The following is an 18,360-nucleotide window of genomic DNA, read 5'->3' on the forward strand; positions in this document are numbered from 1 at the left end:
CTTTCACTTCACTATACATAATCACTTACACATGTACACATACTTGCTCATGTGTATATGTACGTATACATCTATACATATTGGATGCTCATCCACATACGTATCATGCACAATACCTATATTGGCCAGGTATGCATGTTAATAGATGATAGGCAGATGTGAGAACCCAGTGCACATACATCTTGCATTTAAAAAGTTAAGTTTATGCAGTGAGCATTTCCCCTGTTAGTAAGAATCCTTTGTGAATGTTTGTCCTCGATCTTGGTCCCGGGGTCACTGAGTTAGCCCATCCTCTGTGGAATCGAACCTTGGTCTCGTCCCTCCAGCCTGCCTTTAGAAGTCTGACTCCTGGAAGGAAGGGGTGCGGGTGTCCGGCCCTGGCCTACGGCGAGCAGGGTCCTGGGTGTGTTTGTTGAGGGGGCACAGTTCCCCCAAAGGCAGGCGTGATTTGAACCTTCTGTTCTCTCCTCCCGCCCACAGTGCCCGGCTTCCCGTATCCAGCCGCCACGGCGGCGGCCGCCTACCGAGGGGCGCACCTGCGCGGCCGTGGCCGCACCGTGTACAACACCTTCCGGGCCGCGGCGCCCCCGCCCCCGATCCCGGCCTACGGCGGGTAAGTGGGGAGCCGCCCACGGCGGGCGGGCCTCCCGCCGCAGCACGCCGGCCCCCGCCCCAGCCCCTGCGTGGTGCGATGGAGTGCATGCCTGCCTTGACCGGCCCTCCGGAACCGCCCAGCATGCAGCCCGCCCGCTTGCAGTATAGCACCTTGCAGAGTCTTGAAAAATGAGTGTAATTTGTCTTGTCATGGTTGGTGCCTTTAAGCATTCTACATGTCACATGTTGTTATGGAAATTCTCTTTGAGACTGAATGCTGGAGAACAGAGAAATGGTTACAGCCCAAGACGTCTTTCTGATGATTGCAAACATCTGGTGATTAAGGAGGTTGAATCACATACCGCCCCTTGAGCCTCTCTGTTGGGGGGACAGGAGGGTTTAAGACGGAACAATTACCAGGGTGGTCTTGTCCCCCTCCCCCAAGATATCCTGTGCTTCAAGGTATATGAACCTTTGGCCCAGAAGAGAAAATTAGGTGAGGAGGTGTACTCTTGAAGCTCAAAGAAATTGGAATTGACTCATTGCGTGGGATTTTTCCAAAATGGTTTTGCTTTCCTTTTTCCCTCTTTGAGGAGAATTTGTTTGCAGATTAATTTGTTCCCCATGGCCCCTTTGGTCTTTCTCTGCATGGACTTTGCTGTTGCCAAGTGAATCTCAAGGAATGGTGGTGAATGCTATTTAAAAAAAAAAAAAATGGTACTGGTGTAATGGGCTGCAGTTTCAAAGTGCTACCCTTTCTGCTTTGCTATTAGGAATCTTGCTGGTACATTCTGGGTCCCTGGCATCCTGTTAGGAATCCTTCTAGATTATCAGAATATTCTGGCCCCCTGGAATCGCAGAGAGAGAAGTCCCTAAAGCAGTAGTCCTCACAGGACACTGGAAAAGTCTGTAGACATTTTTGGTTATTGTGATAGCATCTATTGGGTGGAGGTTGGGGATGCTGCTAAAAATCCTACAAAGTGCAGGACAGCCCCCCACCCAGCCCCCCAACACAAAGAGTTACCAGGACCCAAATGTGGCTTCCCCAGTGGCTCATGGGTAAAGACCCTGCCTGCCAGTGCAGGAGACTCAGGTTTGATCCCTGGGTTGGGAAGATCCCCTGGAGGAGGGCATGGAAACCCACTCCAGGATTTTTGCCTGGAAAATCCCACAGAGGAGCCTGGAGGGCTGCAGTCCATGTGATCGCAAAGAGCTGGACACAACTGAGATGACTGAGCACACACACAGGAAAACTCAGCAGTTCCCAGCACCGCCTGGCGCAGGTCTTCTCTGGTCAAGGACTGGCTTTCTGGTCTCTAGAAAGAATCTGGTTATATTCAGGACTGTGTGAAAGGGTTAAATGCATTTTCTATAGCTCTTCAGCTTATCTGTCTTTTAGAAAACCTGAATAAGCCTAGATCATGTCTATTATGTTGATGACAAAGGGAGACGCTCTTTGTTCATTATTTAGTCATATCTCACCCATTCCAGCGTAGAGCATTTGAAGTGTTTTAAAAACAAATGCACATAACTAAGTTAAGGATATTAAGAAATGAGACTCTATGAAATCATCAGAAAGGGGAAATAAAAGAGAAATAAGACGATGTCCATCATTTCTTAAATGATCATTAGACTTTGATTAATTCTGAGCTTCTTAGGGCAATTCTGAGCTTCTACTGCAAAAACAGTTTTGTTTTGTTTTTTTTCCTGAAAAGGTGGATGATCATAACAAACCAAGGATGAATTGACCTTAAATTCTCACAGTCCTCCAAAATAATACATCTGCATGTCCTAAGCCTTTTATATCTGACCAAGTATTGTGAGGAATCATTGATTATATAGTGATTATCTCCAGTCCACAGTATTGAGCCCACTTTATAGATCCAGAAAGGCAGAAACAAAGATTTATTATTGCCAAGGCCACAGAATGAGTAATGAAGAAAAGAAAGAATTACCCTCTGGGATCATGTAATGACTGAAGCAAGATTCATAAGTGATACATGCAAAATTGCATGTTTATATCATATTAGTTTGTCTGAAAATCATTATCTTACCTCAGTAGATGAAAATTGTCACTTTTCAGTCTACGTACCCTTGGTATCTCATTACTATACCAAACAGAAAAATAAAATAAAATTATACGGCTTATCCTCATATGAGTAATTTATTTTAAAAAAATCTCGAATAATACACCTGCTGTAAAATTGAAATTTGCTAACTTATAATGAACTTGCTGTTTGCTAGGAATAGCCAGGCATAACTAATGAATGCCACATTTGCCAGGGAGAGACTTAGGCGTCTCCAAGTGGTAAAACACATTCTTGGTGACTGCTTTGTACATGATTTCACTTTAATGTTCCAGCCATCTTCCTAATCATTTTGGTTGTAATGGTGGATTGTGCCTCTTTGCTGGCAATATTATGGCTGGAATTCTGAAATCACACTTAGTAGAAAGGTAAAATTCTCAAGACAGGAGGACCAGAAAATTTAGAAAGGCTAGGGATGTGTATGTCCATGTCTGCATGTTCTATTAGAGCAGAGTACTGGTCGAAAGGAGGAAATTTAGCCAGTTGCCTGGGTGTTTTGCTGCATTATAAACTGCCTGGAGTGCATTGGTACCAAGTGAAAAAGTAGGAACTGAGCATCTTCAATGAAGGCTCCTTTTTCTTCATTGGCTTAAGCTGAAGGAGTCCATAGGGGGAGGAGAAGAAGGAGCAGTTCATCTTCAAACAAAGAGCACCAAGGAGGACACAGAACAGACCTTGGCTGGAGTGGAGAGCCCTAATCTGTGTTGACTGAAGCAAGTAGCAGAGAGGTTGCAAAACCCACTTCTCTTTCCAGGAAGTGATGTCATCAGGATTCAGGAGATCCAGGGGATGGTGTGGGTTTCCTATAGTTTTCTGTCTTCAGAGTCCTTTGGTTTCCCGGTTTCTAGATTTGACTCTCTCTTCCAGTCCAGTTCAGCTCAACATTGCCTTTCTCAGCTCCATGAGCTGAGGATGCCGAGGCAGATGGCACCTTTGAAGGAGTTTCTTACAGGCAAGCAGAGGGAACACCATAGATGCTAACAATTTTAAGATGCATGGAAGTGGTAAGATAGGCTTTTTAGGGAGTGTTGCTGTTCAGTCACTCAGTTATGTCCAACTCTTTGCAACCCCATGGTCTGCAGCATACCAAACTTCCCCTGTCCTTCACTATCTCCCAGAGTTTGCTCAAACTCATGCCCATTGAATTGGTGATGCCACCCAACCATCTCATCCTCTGTCACCCCCTTCTTCTAAATCAATTACACTTCAATTAAAATTTTTTAATAATTTTTAAAAACTAAAAACCAAAAAAGGAAAGAAAACCCAAACAGGAAAAATTCCAGTCATTTCCTAAGGTGTGCTGTTAAAATCTCATTCTGTGATTTTCCTTCACATTCAGAGATCCCCTCTTTTTTATAAGTCATCATCTAGCAAACTGCATTTTGGGGGGAGAATTTATTACTCCCCTTGTCACCAGTTGAAGACGTATCTGTCATCCTAAACTTCTGTTTATTGTAAAGAATCTAATCTGAGAACACTGTTACTAAAATCTCAACCAAAAATGTGTCATTTATCCTGTGTCCATGTATAGCTTCCTTTTTTCCTTTGGAGGTGTGCGGAATTTGGAAAACACCCACAGAACCTCCACGGTCAGTTTTGTGGAACCCTGGGTGACCCTTGGAAGTATCCAACATCAAGGCAGTCACCCAGGAAGATTAACTCAGGGTGCCCTGGCATTCTTTCCTTTCCTTTTATTGATTTGGTTTTTTCCTCCACATCCTGACATTTTCTGAAGTTCCTCCCAGAGAATAAAGAACATAAGTTATGAAGAGCCTTATCTTCTCTTTCTCATATAGCTGAACAGAAAGTTATTGTGACATTAATACATGATCATCCCTGGGGAGGGGAATTCTGCCTGAACCAGGATCACAGGAATGAGAGGAAAGCCTCAGATTGCATTAGCTAACTCCTTATTGATTGTCAACATTAACTGAGTGAGAATGGGTGATAAGTTAGAAAGCTAGTGCCTACACAGTCAATAGGGTTGTTGCACTCCTATAAAGACATAAACTACCAGGCAGATAAGATTGCCTCCTGCTGTTCTGTCTCATGCTGCCCTTGGTAGCTTAATCTCTGTAGGCACAATTGCCTTAGCAACTGGGTAAAGACTATACCTGCCTCTGAAGTGTTGATAGAAGATGAAGTAGGGAGATGAGTGTAAGGTTACAGCTTCATCCATTCCATCAGATGGCAGGTGAACTGTTGCTACTGTAGTTTCTGTTGAGATAGGCATTGACTTTTTATTAGCTGCCCATACTCCTCTTTCTCAAGGTCCCATTTTGCTTGAGTTGAACACCCACAATTCTGCATCCATGAGTTACTTACCCCTGGGCTGTGGGGGTTGGGATGGGGCACCTGCTGTTAATTGACCTCCATCCCATGTAAGCCATAGAGATGGCTTTAGACAGAGGTACTTCAAGTGGCTAATGGAATCTGTAGATTGGAAACAAAATATTAACTAGTGAACAGTGTGAAAGAGAGTTGATGGGACCATGTCATCCATATTTCTTCTTGCATTTGACCCCAAAGTCAGTGTCAGACACCATGTCCAGTCTGTCTTCCTAGGACTCACATTGGGGAGAAATTACCCAATGGGTGACTGCCATCTGAGGGAGCTTGTAGGCTGATCCTCTGTGGATTAAGATGGCAAGTGGAAGCATCAGAAAAACATACTCCAGACTCAGTACAACACCATATGTTACAGGACAGTGGTTAAACCATAATCCTTTCCTGACAAAACCCCATAAGATTGGTTTCATCAAGTTCTTGTTCTTGGTTAATTAATAAACAGCGTCTTATCAAGTTCTGGGCTTCCCAGGTGGTGCTAGTGGTAAAGAACCCACCTGCCAATGCAGGAGACGTAAGAGAAGTGGGTGTGATCCCTGGGTTGGGAAGATCCCCTGCAAGAGGGCATGGCAACCCACTCCAGTTTTCTTGCCTGGAGAATCCCATGGACAGAGGAGTCTGGCAGGCTACAGTCCATGGGGTCCCAAAGAATCAGACATGACAGAATTGACTTAGCATGCGCATAGGTATCCAGTCCTACTATGTAACAGGCAACTTGTATGAGACTAGAAATACAAAGAACCATAGGAGATTTTAAAATTATTATCATTATTCTAAGTGAAACATCCAGCATTTTGCGATAGGTTTTCATCTTGACTCTCGGGATAGCGATAGGTTTTCATCCTGACTCTCGGGATATTTTTGAGCAAGGTATTCTGCACTTTCTCAGGTCATTAATTATGACACGTGTGTGGTCAGTTGCTCAGTCGTGTCTGATTCTTTGTGACCACATGGACTCTAGCCCGCCAGTCTCCTCTCTCCATGCGATTTTCCAGGCAAGAATACTGGAGTATGTTGCCATTTCCTCCTCCTGGGGATCTTCCCAACCCAGGGGTTGAACCCATGTCTCTTGTGATTCCTGTCTTGGCAGGTGGATTCTTTACCCCTGAGCCACCTGGGAAGCCCTGTTATGACACATCTATGTGCAACTTCTTAGAGTTACCTTGTGAGGTATTTTGAGGAGACTATGCTCCTCTGAATACAAAAAGATATGGTGATATCCCTGGGAGAGACTTTACACAGTTGGCTAGTACAAGAAGGAAGCCCATACATAGCGCTTTAGCGGCTGCTTTCAGGTTAGGTCCTGAAGAAACCTGTGGAACTATGTGGCTGAACCTTTCTTTCTGTGAATCAGCCATGCTTTCTGGTTTTAATTTATAAATGTCTCATGCTCGGATGTCATTATCTGATGCTCAGGAACTTTCTCAATTAACATAACTACTAGGAACTATAGTTATCATCACCTATTCTCAGAATACTTTCCAGAATTCTCTCTAGCTTTTTGGCTTTTTTTTTTTTTGTTTTGGTTTTGCTGTGAGTTCTTGTTTAAATTCTCAGCCAGTGTTAAAATCTAACTTCTCACATTAAAAAGAAATGCACTCTTCATTGAGTGCATTATAAGACAAACACCATAAATGAGTATTTCTTAACTTTAGGGGGAGAAAGTGCAATGTCACAGATGTCTTTGATAATCTAATTAAAAATATGTATTTTTCCCTGGGAAAATATCAGTGTCCTCTCACTGCACAATGCTGTGCAAATGCCAGTGAGTTTATGGACCCACCTGATATCCATTCTAAACCAACTATGGTTTAATGCATTTGAACGCATTACAAATTTTTTTTTCCCCATTTGGAAGGGGCAGCAAGATACACCATCATTAAATAACCTTTCCTTTAAGAATGTATTGGTGGTTGGGATATATTACATTATTCAAACAGATTGTATAGTCTGGGCATCCCATACTTTCTTTCCTTTTCCGTAAACTAATTTGCTGTAGTGCAATCATCCCCTGCTTGCATTCATCCAAATATTTAACTACAGTTATTACCTTTCTAAGAAAATGAGATGTGCATTCGAATTACATTCTTGCAAAAGCATATTGCGGTCCCAAAGTGATTGACAAGCAATACAATTACCTTTGCATGGCTAGACCGACCGCCTCTGCATTAAAATGGGGCTGCACCTGTTCTATGCATGATGGTACCTCTCTTCTCTTGTATGTGGCCATGGCTCATTTATCGAGAGCTCCATATTAGACATCATCCCCCACCCTCCTCTCTCTTCGTTTATGTTATTTCGAGTGCACCTGTTTAGTGAGGTTTTTAAAAATGTTTGAATACATTCTTGGAAACCATCATGAGTCTTTGTAAGAGCTTGCTTGAAACCAGTTCCTATTTAGAATAGGACCTAGGCTTCCCAGGGGGCGCTAGTGGTTAAGAACCCACGTGCTGATGCAGGAGACATAAGAGAATGGGTTCGATCCCTGGGTGGGGAGGATTCCCTGGAGAAGGGCATGGCACCCTACTCCATAGCCTGGTGGGCTATGGTCCGTATGGTTGCAAAGAGTCAGAGATAACTGAAGCAACTTAGCATGCACACACACTAGGAGCCTGGCCTTCAGCATTCTCTCGAATGTCACGGAAGATGACACGTGGAGGGTGGTACTTTGTAGGGCAATAAGTTTTTTAGTCCTTGGACCAGCAGCCTTAGCTCCCCCTGGGACTTGTTAAAAATGCAAATCCTTAAACCCAACCTCCCCCGCCCTCTGCATCTAGCTGTATTGATTCAGAACCTCTGGGCTGGGCGTGGGGCCCAGCCATCTGTGTTTTGATGGGCCCTCGAGGTGGTTCTGATCCCGGCTGAAGTCTGACCACTGCTGCCTGCCATAGCAATTAAAAGTTTGGGCTGTGAAGCCAATACAATACAAGCTAGGCTACAATCCCAGCTTTGTCAATACCTAGCTCTCTCTGTCTCACTTTACTGATGCCAGAAGAGGCTATTATCCATCTCATAAGGGTATTTTTGAGGACTAGGTGGGGTCATGATAACTAGGTCAGACTAGAAGGACAGACACAGGGCTTCCCAGATGGTTCAGGAGTAAAGAACCTGCCTGCCGGTGGAGGAAACACAAGAGACTTGGATTCGATCCCTGAGTGGGGAAGATTCCCTGGAAAGGGAGGTGGCTGCCCACTCTAGTATTCTTGACGGTGAAAATCCCATGGACAGAGGAACCTGGCAGGCTACCGTCCAAAGGGTCACAAGGAATAGGACACAACTGAAGCCACTGAGCATGCATGCATCCCTTCCCGTACTCGAATCTATATTAATATTTGGTTAAGTATTATTATATTGTTCACTCTTACATCACCTTCTATCTAGCCTCTTATACTGGTCTTTTAAGTCAGGGTCTGGTTCTGTGGAGTTGTGTGTGCTTGTTTGGGAGATCTTAGCTCCCTGACCAGGGATTGAACCTATGCCTCCTGCAGTGGAAACGCTGAGTTATAACCACTGGACTTCCAGGGTATTCCCAAGGTCCAATTTTTAAATTTGATCTCCCTCCCCCTCCAACTTTGACAAGAGTCACTGATGTATAACTAGATGAGGATTCTACCTAGAATTGGTTGGGGTCACCTTCAGTTCAGTTCAGTCGCTCAGTCGTGTCCGACTCTTTTCGACCCCATGAACCACATCATGCCAGGCCTCCCTGTCCATCACCAACACCCGGAGTTTACTCAAACTCATGTCCATTGAGTCAGTGATGCCATCCAACCATCTCATCCTCTGTCGTCCCCTTCTCCTCCTGCCCGCAATCTTTCCCAGCATCAGGGTCTTTTCAAATGACTCAGCTCTTCACATCAGGTGGCTAAAATATTGGAATTTCAGTTTCAACATCACTCCTTCCAATGAACACCCAGGACTGATTTCCCTTAGGATGGACTGGTTGGATCTCCTTGCAGTCCAAGGGACTCTCAAGAGTCTTCAACACCACATTTCAAAAGCATCAATTTTTCGGCACTCAGCTTTCTTCATAGTACAACTCTCACATCCATTCATGACTACTGGAAAAACCATAGCCTTGACTAGACAGACCTTTGTTGACAAAGTAATGTCTCTGCTTTTTAATATGCTGTTTAGGTTGACCATAACTTTCCTTCCAAGGAGTAAGTGTCTTTTAATTTCATGGCTGCAGTCACCATCTGCAGTGATTTTGGAGCCCTAAAAAATAAAGTCTGACACTGTTTCCATTGTTTCCCCACCTATCTGCCATGAAGTGATGGGACCAGATGCCATGATCTTAGTTTTCTGAATGTTGAGCTTTAAGCCAACTTTTTCACTCTCCTCTTTCACTTTAATCAAGAGGCTCTTTAATTCTTCACTTTCTGCCATAAGGGTGGTGTCATCTGCATATCTGAGCTTATTGATATTTCTCCCAGCAACCTTGATTCCAGCTTGTGCTTCATCCAGCCCAGCATTTCTCATTATGTACTCTGCATATAAGTTAAATAACCAGGGTGACAATATATAGTTTTGACGTACTCCTTTTCCTCTTTGGAACCAGTCTGTTGTTGCATGTCCAGTTCTAACTGTTGCTTCCTGACCTGCATACAGGTTTCTCAAGAGGCAGGTCAGGTGATCTGGTATTCCCATCTCTTTCAGAATTTTCCACAGTTTATTGTGATCCACACAGTCAAAGGCTTTGGCATAGTCAATAAAGCAGAAATAGATGTTTTTCTGGAACTCTCTTACTTTTTCAATGTTCCAGCAGATGTTGACAATTTGATCTCTGGTTCCTCTGCCTTTTCTAAAACCAGCTTGAGCATCTGGAAGTTCATGGTTCACGTATTACTGAAGCCTGGCTTGGAGAATTTTGAGCATTACTTTACTAGCATGTGAGATGAGTGCAATTGAGCAGTAGTTTGAGCATTCTTTGGCATTGCCTTTCTTTGGGATTGGAATGAAAATTGACCTTTTCCAGTCCTGTGACCACTGTTGAGTTCTCCAAATTTGCTGACATATTGAGTATAGCACTTTCACGGCATCATCTTTTAGGATTTGAAATAGCTCAACTGAAATTCTATCACCTCCACTAGCTTTGTTCATAGTGATACTTCCTAAGGCCCACTTGACTTCACATTCCAGGATGTCTGGCTCTAGGTGAGTGATCATATCATTGTGATAATCTGGGTCATGAAGACTTTTTTTGTATAGTTCTTCTGTGTATTCTTGCCACCTCTTCATAATATCTTCTGCTTCTGTTAGATCCATACCATTTCTGTCCTTTATTGAGCCCATCTTTGCATGAAATGTTCCTTTAGTATCTCTAACTTTATTGAAGAGATCTCTAGTCTTTCCCATTCTACTGTTTTCCTCTATTTCTTTGCACTGATCGCTGAGGAAGGCTTTCTTATCTCTCCCTGCTATTCTTTGGAACTCTGCATTCAGATGGGGATATCTTTCCTTTTATCCTTTGCTTTTTGCTTTTCTTCTTTTCACAGCTATTTGTAAGTCCTTCTCAGACAGCCATTTTGCTTTTTTGCATTTCTTTTTCTTGGGGATGGTCTTGATCCCTGTCTCCTGTACAATGTCACAAACCTCTGTCCATAGTTCAGGCACTCTATCAGATCTAGTCCCTTAAATCTAAAAAGGGACTAAAGGAAATAAAGTCCCTTTATTTCTCACTCCCACTGTATAATCATAAGGGATTTGATTTAGGTCATACCTGAATGGTCTATAGTTTTCCCCACTTTCTTCAATTTAAGTCTGAATTTGACAATAAGGAGTTCATGATCGGAGGCACAGTCAGCTCCCGGTCTTGTTTTTGCTGACTGTATAGAACTTCTCCATCTTTGGCTGCAAAGAATATAATCAATCTGATTTCGATGTTGACCATCAGGTGATGTCCATGTGTAAAGTCTTCTCTTGTGTTGTTGGAGGAGGGTGTTTGCCATGACCAGTGTGTTCTCTTGGCAGAACACTATTAGCCTTTGCCCTGCTTCATTCTGTACTCCAAGCCCAAATTTGTCTGTTACTCCAGGTGTTTCTTGACTTCCTACTTTTGCATTCCAGTCCCCTATAATGAAAAGGACATCTTTTTCATTCATGACAGAATATGGTCCACTGGAGAAGGGAATGGCAAACCACTTCAGTATTCTTGCATTGAGAACTCAACGAACAGTATGAAAAGGCAAAAAGATAGGACACTGAAAGATGAACTCCCCAGATCGGTAGGTGCCCAGTTTGCCACTGGAGATTAGTGGAGAAATAACTCCAGAAAGAATGAAGGGATGTGGCCAAAATAAAAACAATACTCAGTTGTGCTGTGACTGGTGATAGAAGCAAGGTCCAATGCTGTAAAGAACAATACTGCATAGGAACCTGGAGTGTTAGGTCCATGAGTCAAGGCAAATTGGAAGTGGTCAAACAGGAGATGGCAAGAGTGAACGTAGACATTCTAGGAATCAGCAAACTAAGATGGACTGGAATGGGTGAATTTAACTCAGATGACCATTATATCTACTACGGTGGGCAGGAATCCCTTAGAAGAAATGGAGTAGCCATCATAGTCAACAAGAGTCCAAAAGGCAGTACTTGGATGCAGTCTCAAAAATGACAGAATGATCTCTGTTCATTTCCAAGGCAAACCATTCAATTTCACGGTAATCTAAGTCTATGACCTAATCAGTAACACTGAAGAAGTTGAACGGTTCTATGAAGACCTACAAGACCTTCTAGAACTAACACCCAAAAAAGATGTCCTTTTCATTATAGGGTCAGCTGCTGTCACCTCCTAGTGGCCAACCCTCCCCCTTGATGGGCAGTAGTCACTCAACATGTATTTATTTACATCTTCAGGGTAGAAAGTGATGTGTTAGCTATCAAGTAAGATACAATGTTGAGGAAGCTATTGGGTATGACTTTCAGGATGAAATGAGCCCCATCACCAGTGCCTTTCATATTTGACTGATATTTAAAATTATTGGACCAAATGAGGATCAGAGGGTCATAAAACGTGATGCTGGTGTTTACAGGGGGGAGGAAGAAATCCATCTGCTGGGGGTCAGGACACTGTATAAAGATCATAGCAATGTAATGTTTGACTATAGCTACTACCACAGATAGCTTGGGCTTCCCAGGTAGCTCAAACAGTATAAGAGTCTGCCTGCAATGCAAGAGACCCAATTGAATCCCTGGGTCAGAAAGATCCCCTGGAGAAGAGAATGGCAACCTACTCCAGTATTCTTGTCTGGAGAATTCCATGGATGGAGGAGCCTGGCAGGCTACAGTCCATGGGTCACAAAGAGTCGGACACGACTGAGTGACTCACACTTTCACCTTCTTTGCATAATCCTCCCTTGACGTGGGCACCTACTCACCTCTTTCCCCATTTCTCAGCCAAAGAAGGGATGCTCAGGATGCTCAAATCGTTAGTTCCAGGGCCCCTAGCGGCAGATTGCTGAGGCTGTGATCCAGAGGCCCGTGTGCTTCCCGTCTAATTTGGCTCTCGATTGGTACTGTGCTTTTGGAGGAGGTTATGGGGAGATGAGGCCATCCTGACACCAGGATCAGCACGTGATAAAGGTGTGACAGCGTGAAGGAGCATTCAGAGCTGCTCTGATCTGGCTGAATGATCAGTGCTGGGCGCAGTCTTGTTGGCAGAGGCCGGCCCTGCCTTCTGACCCCCGGCAGACTGTATCCTTTTTTGTTGGAAATGTTGAAAGTGAAATCAAAGCCTGGCTCAGGATGCCACACACTCAGTATCTGGGATTAGGGCTTGACGCTGCTTGACAAGGGCTCTTGTGAACAGGAGCCCTTTTCGATCCACATGAAGACAGCTGAAAGCCATGTCTACCAGCCTCCTTAGCGTGTGAAATCTCTGCCCCCGTGTTTAAAGACAGTGGTACTGGGGGTTCAGCCATTCGGCTCGGAAAAGCTCTGAGAAGCCCACACGGTGTTCTCCAGCAAAGCAGTGTCGCTGCCGTGTGCGTGTGCATGTGCGTGTTGTCAGTGCCTCCCTCGGCTCTGTGTCCTCAGCCTTCCTGCGGGTCTGCTCTGCTCCTGAAACCTGCTAAAATCCTTGGGTAATCGACATCCGGTTTTCAGTTAGGACCCCAGCTCCATTCAACGGTGTGGCACGTGGGTCCTTTGCCAGAATCATAAATCATCTGTAAACTCCATGGGAAGGTTGTAATAACAACAGTTACCCTTTGGAAAACATGCCTTTAGAAACTCGCATTTGTATATTTGAGATGTCTTGCGATCTTGGCAAAAGCCTATGAGGTGTGCAGGCTATGTGGGGTCTGCACTAAACCCGTTTCAATGCTTAGGAATTGTACGCCAGTTTCCCGGGGTTACAGAGCTTCTTCCTCTGGCTATTTTGCTCAAGGTAAACCATGAGGCTTCTGGAGAAGTCCAGGATCTTTTATTTACCCCTCCTGTGAAGTCCCTTCTCTCTGGGATGACTCTGTGGGCAGGGATCAGAGAGCCGCTGTGAGGCTTGGCTCGTTCAATCATCACGTGCGGTTCTGCTTAGTCTGGATGTAATTTATGTGAATGTATACACAGACATAGACATGTGCACACAGGTGACACGTGAGTATACGTAGACATACAGGTGTGCAAGCATATTACTATATGCATCATATGCACACTATCTACATTCATGAACACATGCATTTACATGTACAAATGAACAAACACACATACATGATAAATCTGGGGGCTTCCTGGGTGGCCCCATGGTAAGAGAATCCACCTTCCAATGCAGGAGACTAGGGTTCGATCCCTCGGTCAGTAAGATTCCCTGGGGAAGGAAATGGCAACCCACTCCAGTATTCTTGCCTGGAAAATCCCATGGACAGAGGAGCCTGGCGGGCTGCAGTCTATGGGGTTGCAAAGAGTTGGACACGACTAAGCAACTGAGGAAGCATGCATGCACACATGTACGTGAATCGCACACATACACAAATGCCCACCTTTGTTCCTGCACACGCATCTGCACACCTGCTCACAGACCCTATAACTAGAGATATCCTGCTCCCTTTCCCATAACAGAGGGCCACATGGAATTACCGAATATTAGAGTGTGAAATACTAGAGTGTGAAAGAACATAGAAGAAAATCTCTGAAATCCTTTGGATCGTGCAGCTCCCCTGAGATCATTCAGCTGTAACCCTTATTGAACCCATCACATCCGTACCCCTATACTTACCAATCATATATTTTAAGCAGATGATTTGTTTTTCTGGGAAGGAGCCAGGGGTTTGGCTGAATGCAAGCCCCAATCCTCGTATCGGCGTGGGCCACTTAAAACATACGTGAATCCTCTCTGCATCTGCACCCCTCTGGAAAGTCCACTACCCAGAACAGCATTGCCACCGTGTCCTGATTCTGGGCCCCCACCGAACCCAGCTTCATTTTTCTCAGTCTGACAGACTGCCGTTGTCTCCAACCTCCTTAATCAGCGTGGAAACGATCCCCGGTTCCTGAGTCTCGGCCGGCCCTTGTGACCAGACTAACTTGGCCCGTGCAGGGGTTGGTGTGTCTGCATGGGGAAGTGCACTAATATGAATGTTTTTCTTTGTGTGTGCACCCTTGCAGTGTTGTTTACCAGGATGGATTTTATGGTGCAGACATTTATGTAAGTATCCATCAACATGCATGCCACCCTTGTTTCTCGCCGGAGTCATTCTTTTTACAAGTTTGCTGCGATTTCTCAGCTGGGTGCCACTATTTCTGCTTCCCGTGGGAAAGAGTCAAAGGCTCGGAGGACAGACGGCCTTCTGCTCACGGTAGCCGTCGTGCTATTGAGTGAGTGGAATGAACTCCTTGATTCATTTCAGAATAAGTGAATTTTATTTATTCAAAATAAATAAAATACTGACTTTTTCCCCATGTCCAATTCAAGACTTTGCCACAAAAAGAAATTCTCTCCCAAATTCTCAATTGGGATCTCTGTGTTTTTAGTCTGATATTTAAGATGACAGCTGAAGTTACCAGCTGTAGAGGGTAAAAAGATATTTTCATGGCTAACGTTTTTGATGTTTTCTTGTATACATTGAATTGTTTATCATGACAGCCCTAGAAAGACATACCCCGTTTCTCTCTTTCCCCACATTGATGGTTTTAGCAAGAAACATCTCCTAACAAGATATAGATCCACTTGACCGTTCAACTCTTATTTTTTTCAACCCCTGATTTCCCTCTATTTCCCTGAAATAGTTACCTGACTTAGAATTACTAGTCCAATTTAGGATTGTTTGTTAAATGGTACCACTTTATTAAGCTTCTCACTTTTAGAGAAGAGGAGGATGTTTCTCATTATGGGGCCATAATTAAATTTACCTAACTTGATCTAGAGGTAGTTATTCACCCATGGTGTGATATTAGCATCAGTGTTATGAAAATCACTTGGAATAAACACAACTTAAAAGAAATGGGGGATATTTTCTAAATCACATCATTATTTTCATTATGAGTGACCTCAAATAAATTCAGTGGAATCATATTTGTTGTTTTATAGACTAGATAACAAAGAAAAATATAGCCATATTCCTGATCAAATTGAGGCAATTTACTAGAAAATAGGAAAGATGCTAGTTATTTAATTTTCTTCACTTTGACTTTCAAATAATTACAATTTTGAGCCAGAGTATTAATCTCCATCAATGATGAACTTGGGTTTTATTATTATTGCATTAAGTACATTTATTATAATCTGTGGGTTAGTTTTTATTTTTTTTCCCCATAATAAAATGAAAGAACAGCCTACCTGTCTTTTATTCACCCAGGGAACAACAAGTTTCCTTTTTGTGTATCTACCTCCATCCACTCCTTCTCAAGGCCTCTTTTTCCAAACTTTGAATTTGTACCATTTTAAATAGAGAAACAGGCAGGGGCTAAAGAGTATGGACCTCCTCCATATCCTCAGATACCCACTGATCACAAACCTCAATCTATCCCCTTCCCCCAGGGTAGCTTCTGGATGGAGCATGCATATGGAGGAAGTGAGGGCTTAGTTGGGCTTCCCTGCTGGCTCAGACAGTAAAGAATCTGCCTGCAATTTGGGAGACATGGGTTCAATCCCCGTGTGAAGCAGATCCCCTGGAAAAGGACATGGCAACCCTCTCCAATGTTCTTGCCTGGGAAATTCCACAGATGGAGGAACCTGGTGGGCTACAGTCCAAGGGGTTGCAAAGAATTGAACACAGCGAGTAAACAGCAACAACAGCCCCTTGAGATACAGCTATGTTCAGATGACTGGAAATGTCCTCCCTGCTCCCTTTTATAAAAAAAGAAATGACGGTTAAAGAGGTTCATAAAAAGACACACAAGGTTCTATTTTTATTTAAAGGAAGTTTATGGCTGGCTTGTTCAATCTCATTAAAAATAATGCACAGTGAGTAGGTCCAGGGCCATCCTGAGGGGACCTGGGACATGTCTTAGACACACTGGTCACCTCCACTGGGTCTAAATCAGTTGTTTCTTTTTTCATTTTACTGGGCAGAGTTGTAAGCTTCTGGCTTCAGTTACTTTTAAGGAAGGTGATGGGAGTCTGTTCTCTACTTCTTCCTACTCAGGTGGTCCTCAGTCTTGACAGTGGATCAGAGCAACCCAACAAGGACAACAGCAGGGGAACTAGGACCACTGACCTTTTGTACACACCCAACTTTCTCCAGCACATTCTTCTCTTTGCTGCCCAAGGTCCCTATCCCTCCCACATCATGGTGGAGCCCTCGGGCATCTCCCAGTCCTGCCGAAGCAAATAGGATTTGAAAGACCTGCAAGGATCCCTGTAACTAGCAAGTCACAACCTCCTCTGTAGAAATAGCTCCTCTTAAACTTTTCAGGGAAGAGAGGATTGAGGAGAGAGAGAAAGAAAGAGACAGTGATGATCAGATACCCTGAAAGAGCTGGAGGCGGTAGATGTGTTATAAGATGCTATGAGCCAGAAACTAAGGTTAAAAACCAGGGATGCTCCTTTGGGCTGAGTGCAAAGAAAAATCATCTTGCTTGGAAGCCCAGCTTTGCAGGGAAAAGGCTGCCTGCCCTGCTCTGACCCAGTACCTATGGCCACTCACCAGAGAACAGAGAGGTCTTCTAAGTCAGGAAGAAGGGTCACAGAGGTCACTACCTGGGTCTCTTCTACCTGGGGTATGACACACACACACACATGAACACACACACACACCTTTATTTGAAAAGGTAGCAATTGAGCTTCCATAACTAGCCTATCAAACCTACACATTCACTCATTGCTAAGTGGCACATATTTCCATAAACTCCTTTGCGTGGACACGCAGGCCATGGCACAACATTGTAAATCAGCTCTGCGCTGATCAGCTGCTCGACCCTTGTGTCCAACTCTTTGCGACTCTATGGCATCTCCGTCTATGGGATTTTCCAGGCAAGAATACTAGAGTGGGTTACCATGCCTTCCTCCAGGGGACCTTCCCGACTCAGGGATCTAACCTGAGTCTGCTGCACTGCAGGCAGATTCTTTACCACTGAGCCACCAGGGAAGCCCAAATCAACCATACTTCAATAGAAAAAGAAGAAAAACTAGACCAAGTTAATGAAAAAATATAGAAATAATAGGAGAGGCGCCACATGGATATGATCAACTGTTTGAAAGTTGAAGGACCACGGTCCTTGGACTTGCAAAGCAATCATTTAGGTTGAAGGGTGAAGCCAGAGATCTCATAAGGCCAACCTTGACCGAGGGACTGAAAATAAGGGTTGCTGAACCAAACTTAGCCAGGACATGTGTCTTCACCCACTCAGGGAGATAGCAAAGAATATGGAATTAGATCAAAAGATAACTATTGAAAATGGAGGAAAGGGCATGATAATAGAGCTATTAAAAAAAAAAAAAAAGACCTGAAAAACTCTCAGTAGAAACTAGAGTAAGATAATAGAGTTCTGAGCACTAGGAGAAAGAAAAGAAAGAATAGGAGAGGAGAGACAGAGAGATGATATAGAATATAAATATTAACCTTACTCCCTTTTATTGAAAAAGCCCTAAGCTTCCTAACAGGGCTTCCCCGGTGACTCAGTGGTATAGAATCCACTTGCCAATGCAGGAGACATGAGTTAGTTCCCTGGGTCAGGAAATGGCAACCCACTCCAGTATTCTTGCCTGGAGAATCTCATGGACAGAGGAGCCTGGTCGGCTACAATGACAACAAAGCTTTCTTACACTCAGTGCAACTGTGAGGCTATCTAGCAAATATGTCTGGATAAGATTCCAGTGCATTTTTGTATCATGCCTAAATCCCATTATAAAGAGGTTCTGGGTTATACCATGGCTTCTGTACATTATTTCTGAATTCAT

At 43.9% G+C, this 18,360-nt stretch overlaps 1 protein-coding gene across 7 annotated transcripts in view; it reads left to right on the forward strand.

Moving 5' to 3' along the window:
* Positions 1–18,360, forward strand: part of RBFOX1 (RNA binding fox-1 homolog 1) — a 404,111-nt gene that overhangs the window by 336,870 nt on the left and 48,881 nt on the right. For 5 of the 7 annotated variants that reach the window (XM_065924297.1, XM_065924302.1, XM_065924295.1 and 2 more), the window contains exon 9: positions 481–613. In XM_065924297.1, the coding sequence (XP_065780369.1) occupies positions 481–613 (133 nt within the window). Of the gene's footprint in view, positions 1–480; positions 614–14,627; positions 14,668–18,360 lie in introns of all 7 variants that reach the window. The other 2 variants (XM_065924298.1, XM_065924301.1) reach the window with 1 other exon arrangement.

The sequence above is a fragment of the Muntiacus reevesi genome, chromosome 2 (assembly GCF_963930625.1).
Source record: "Muntiacus reevesi chromosome 2, mMunRee1.1, whole genome shotgun sequence".
In the NCBI taxonomy this organism is placed as follows: Eukaryota; Metazoa; Chordata; class Mammalia; order Artiodactyla; family Cervidae; genus Muntiacus; species Muntiacus reevesi.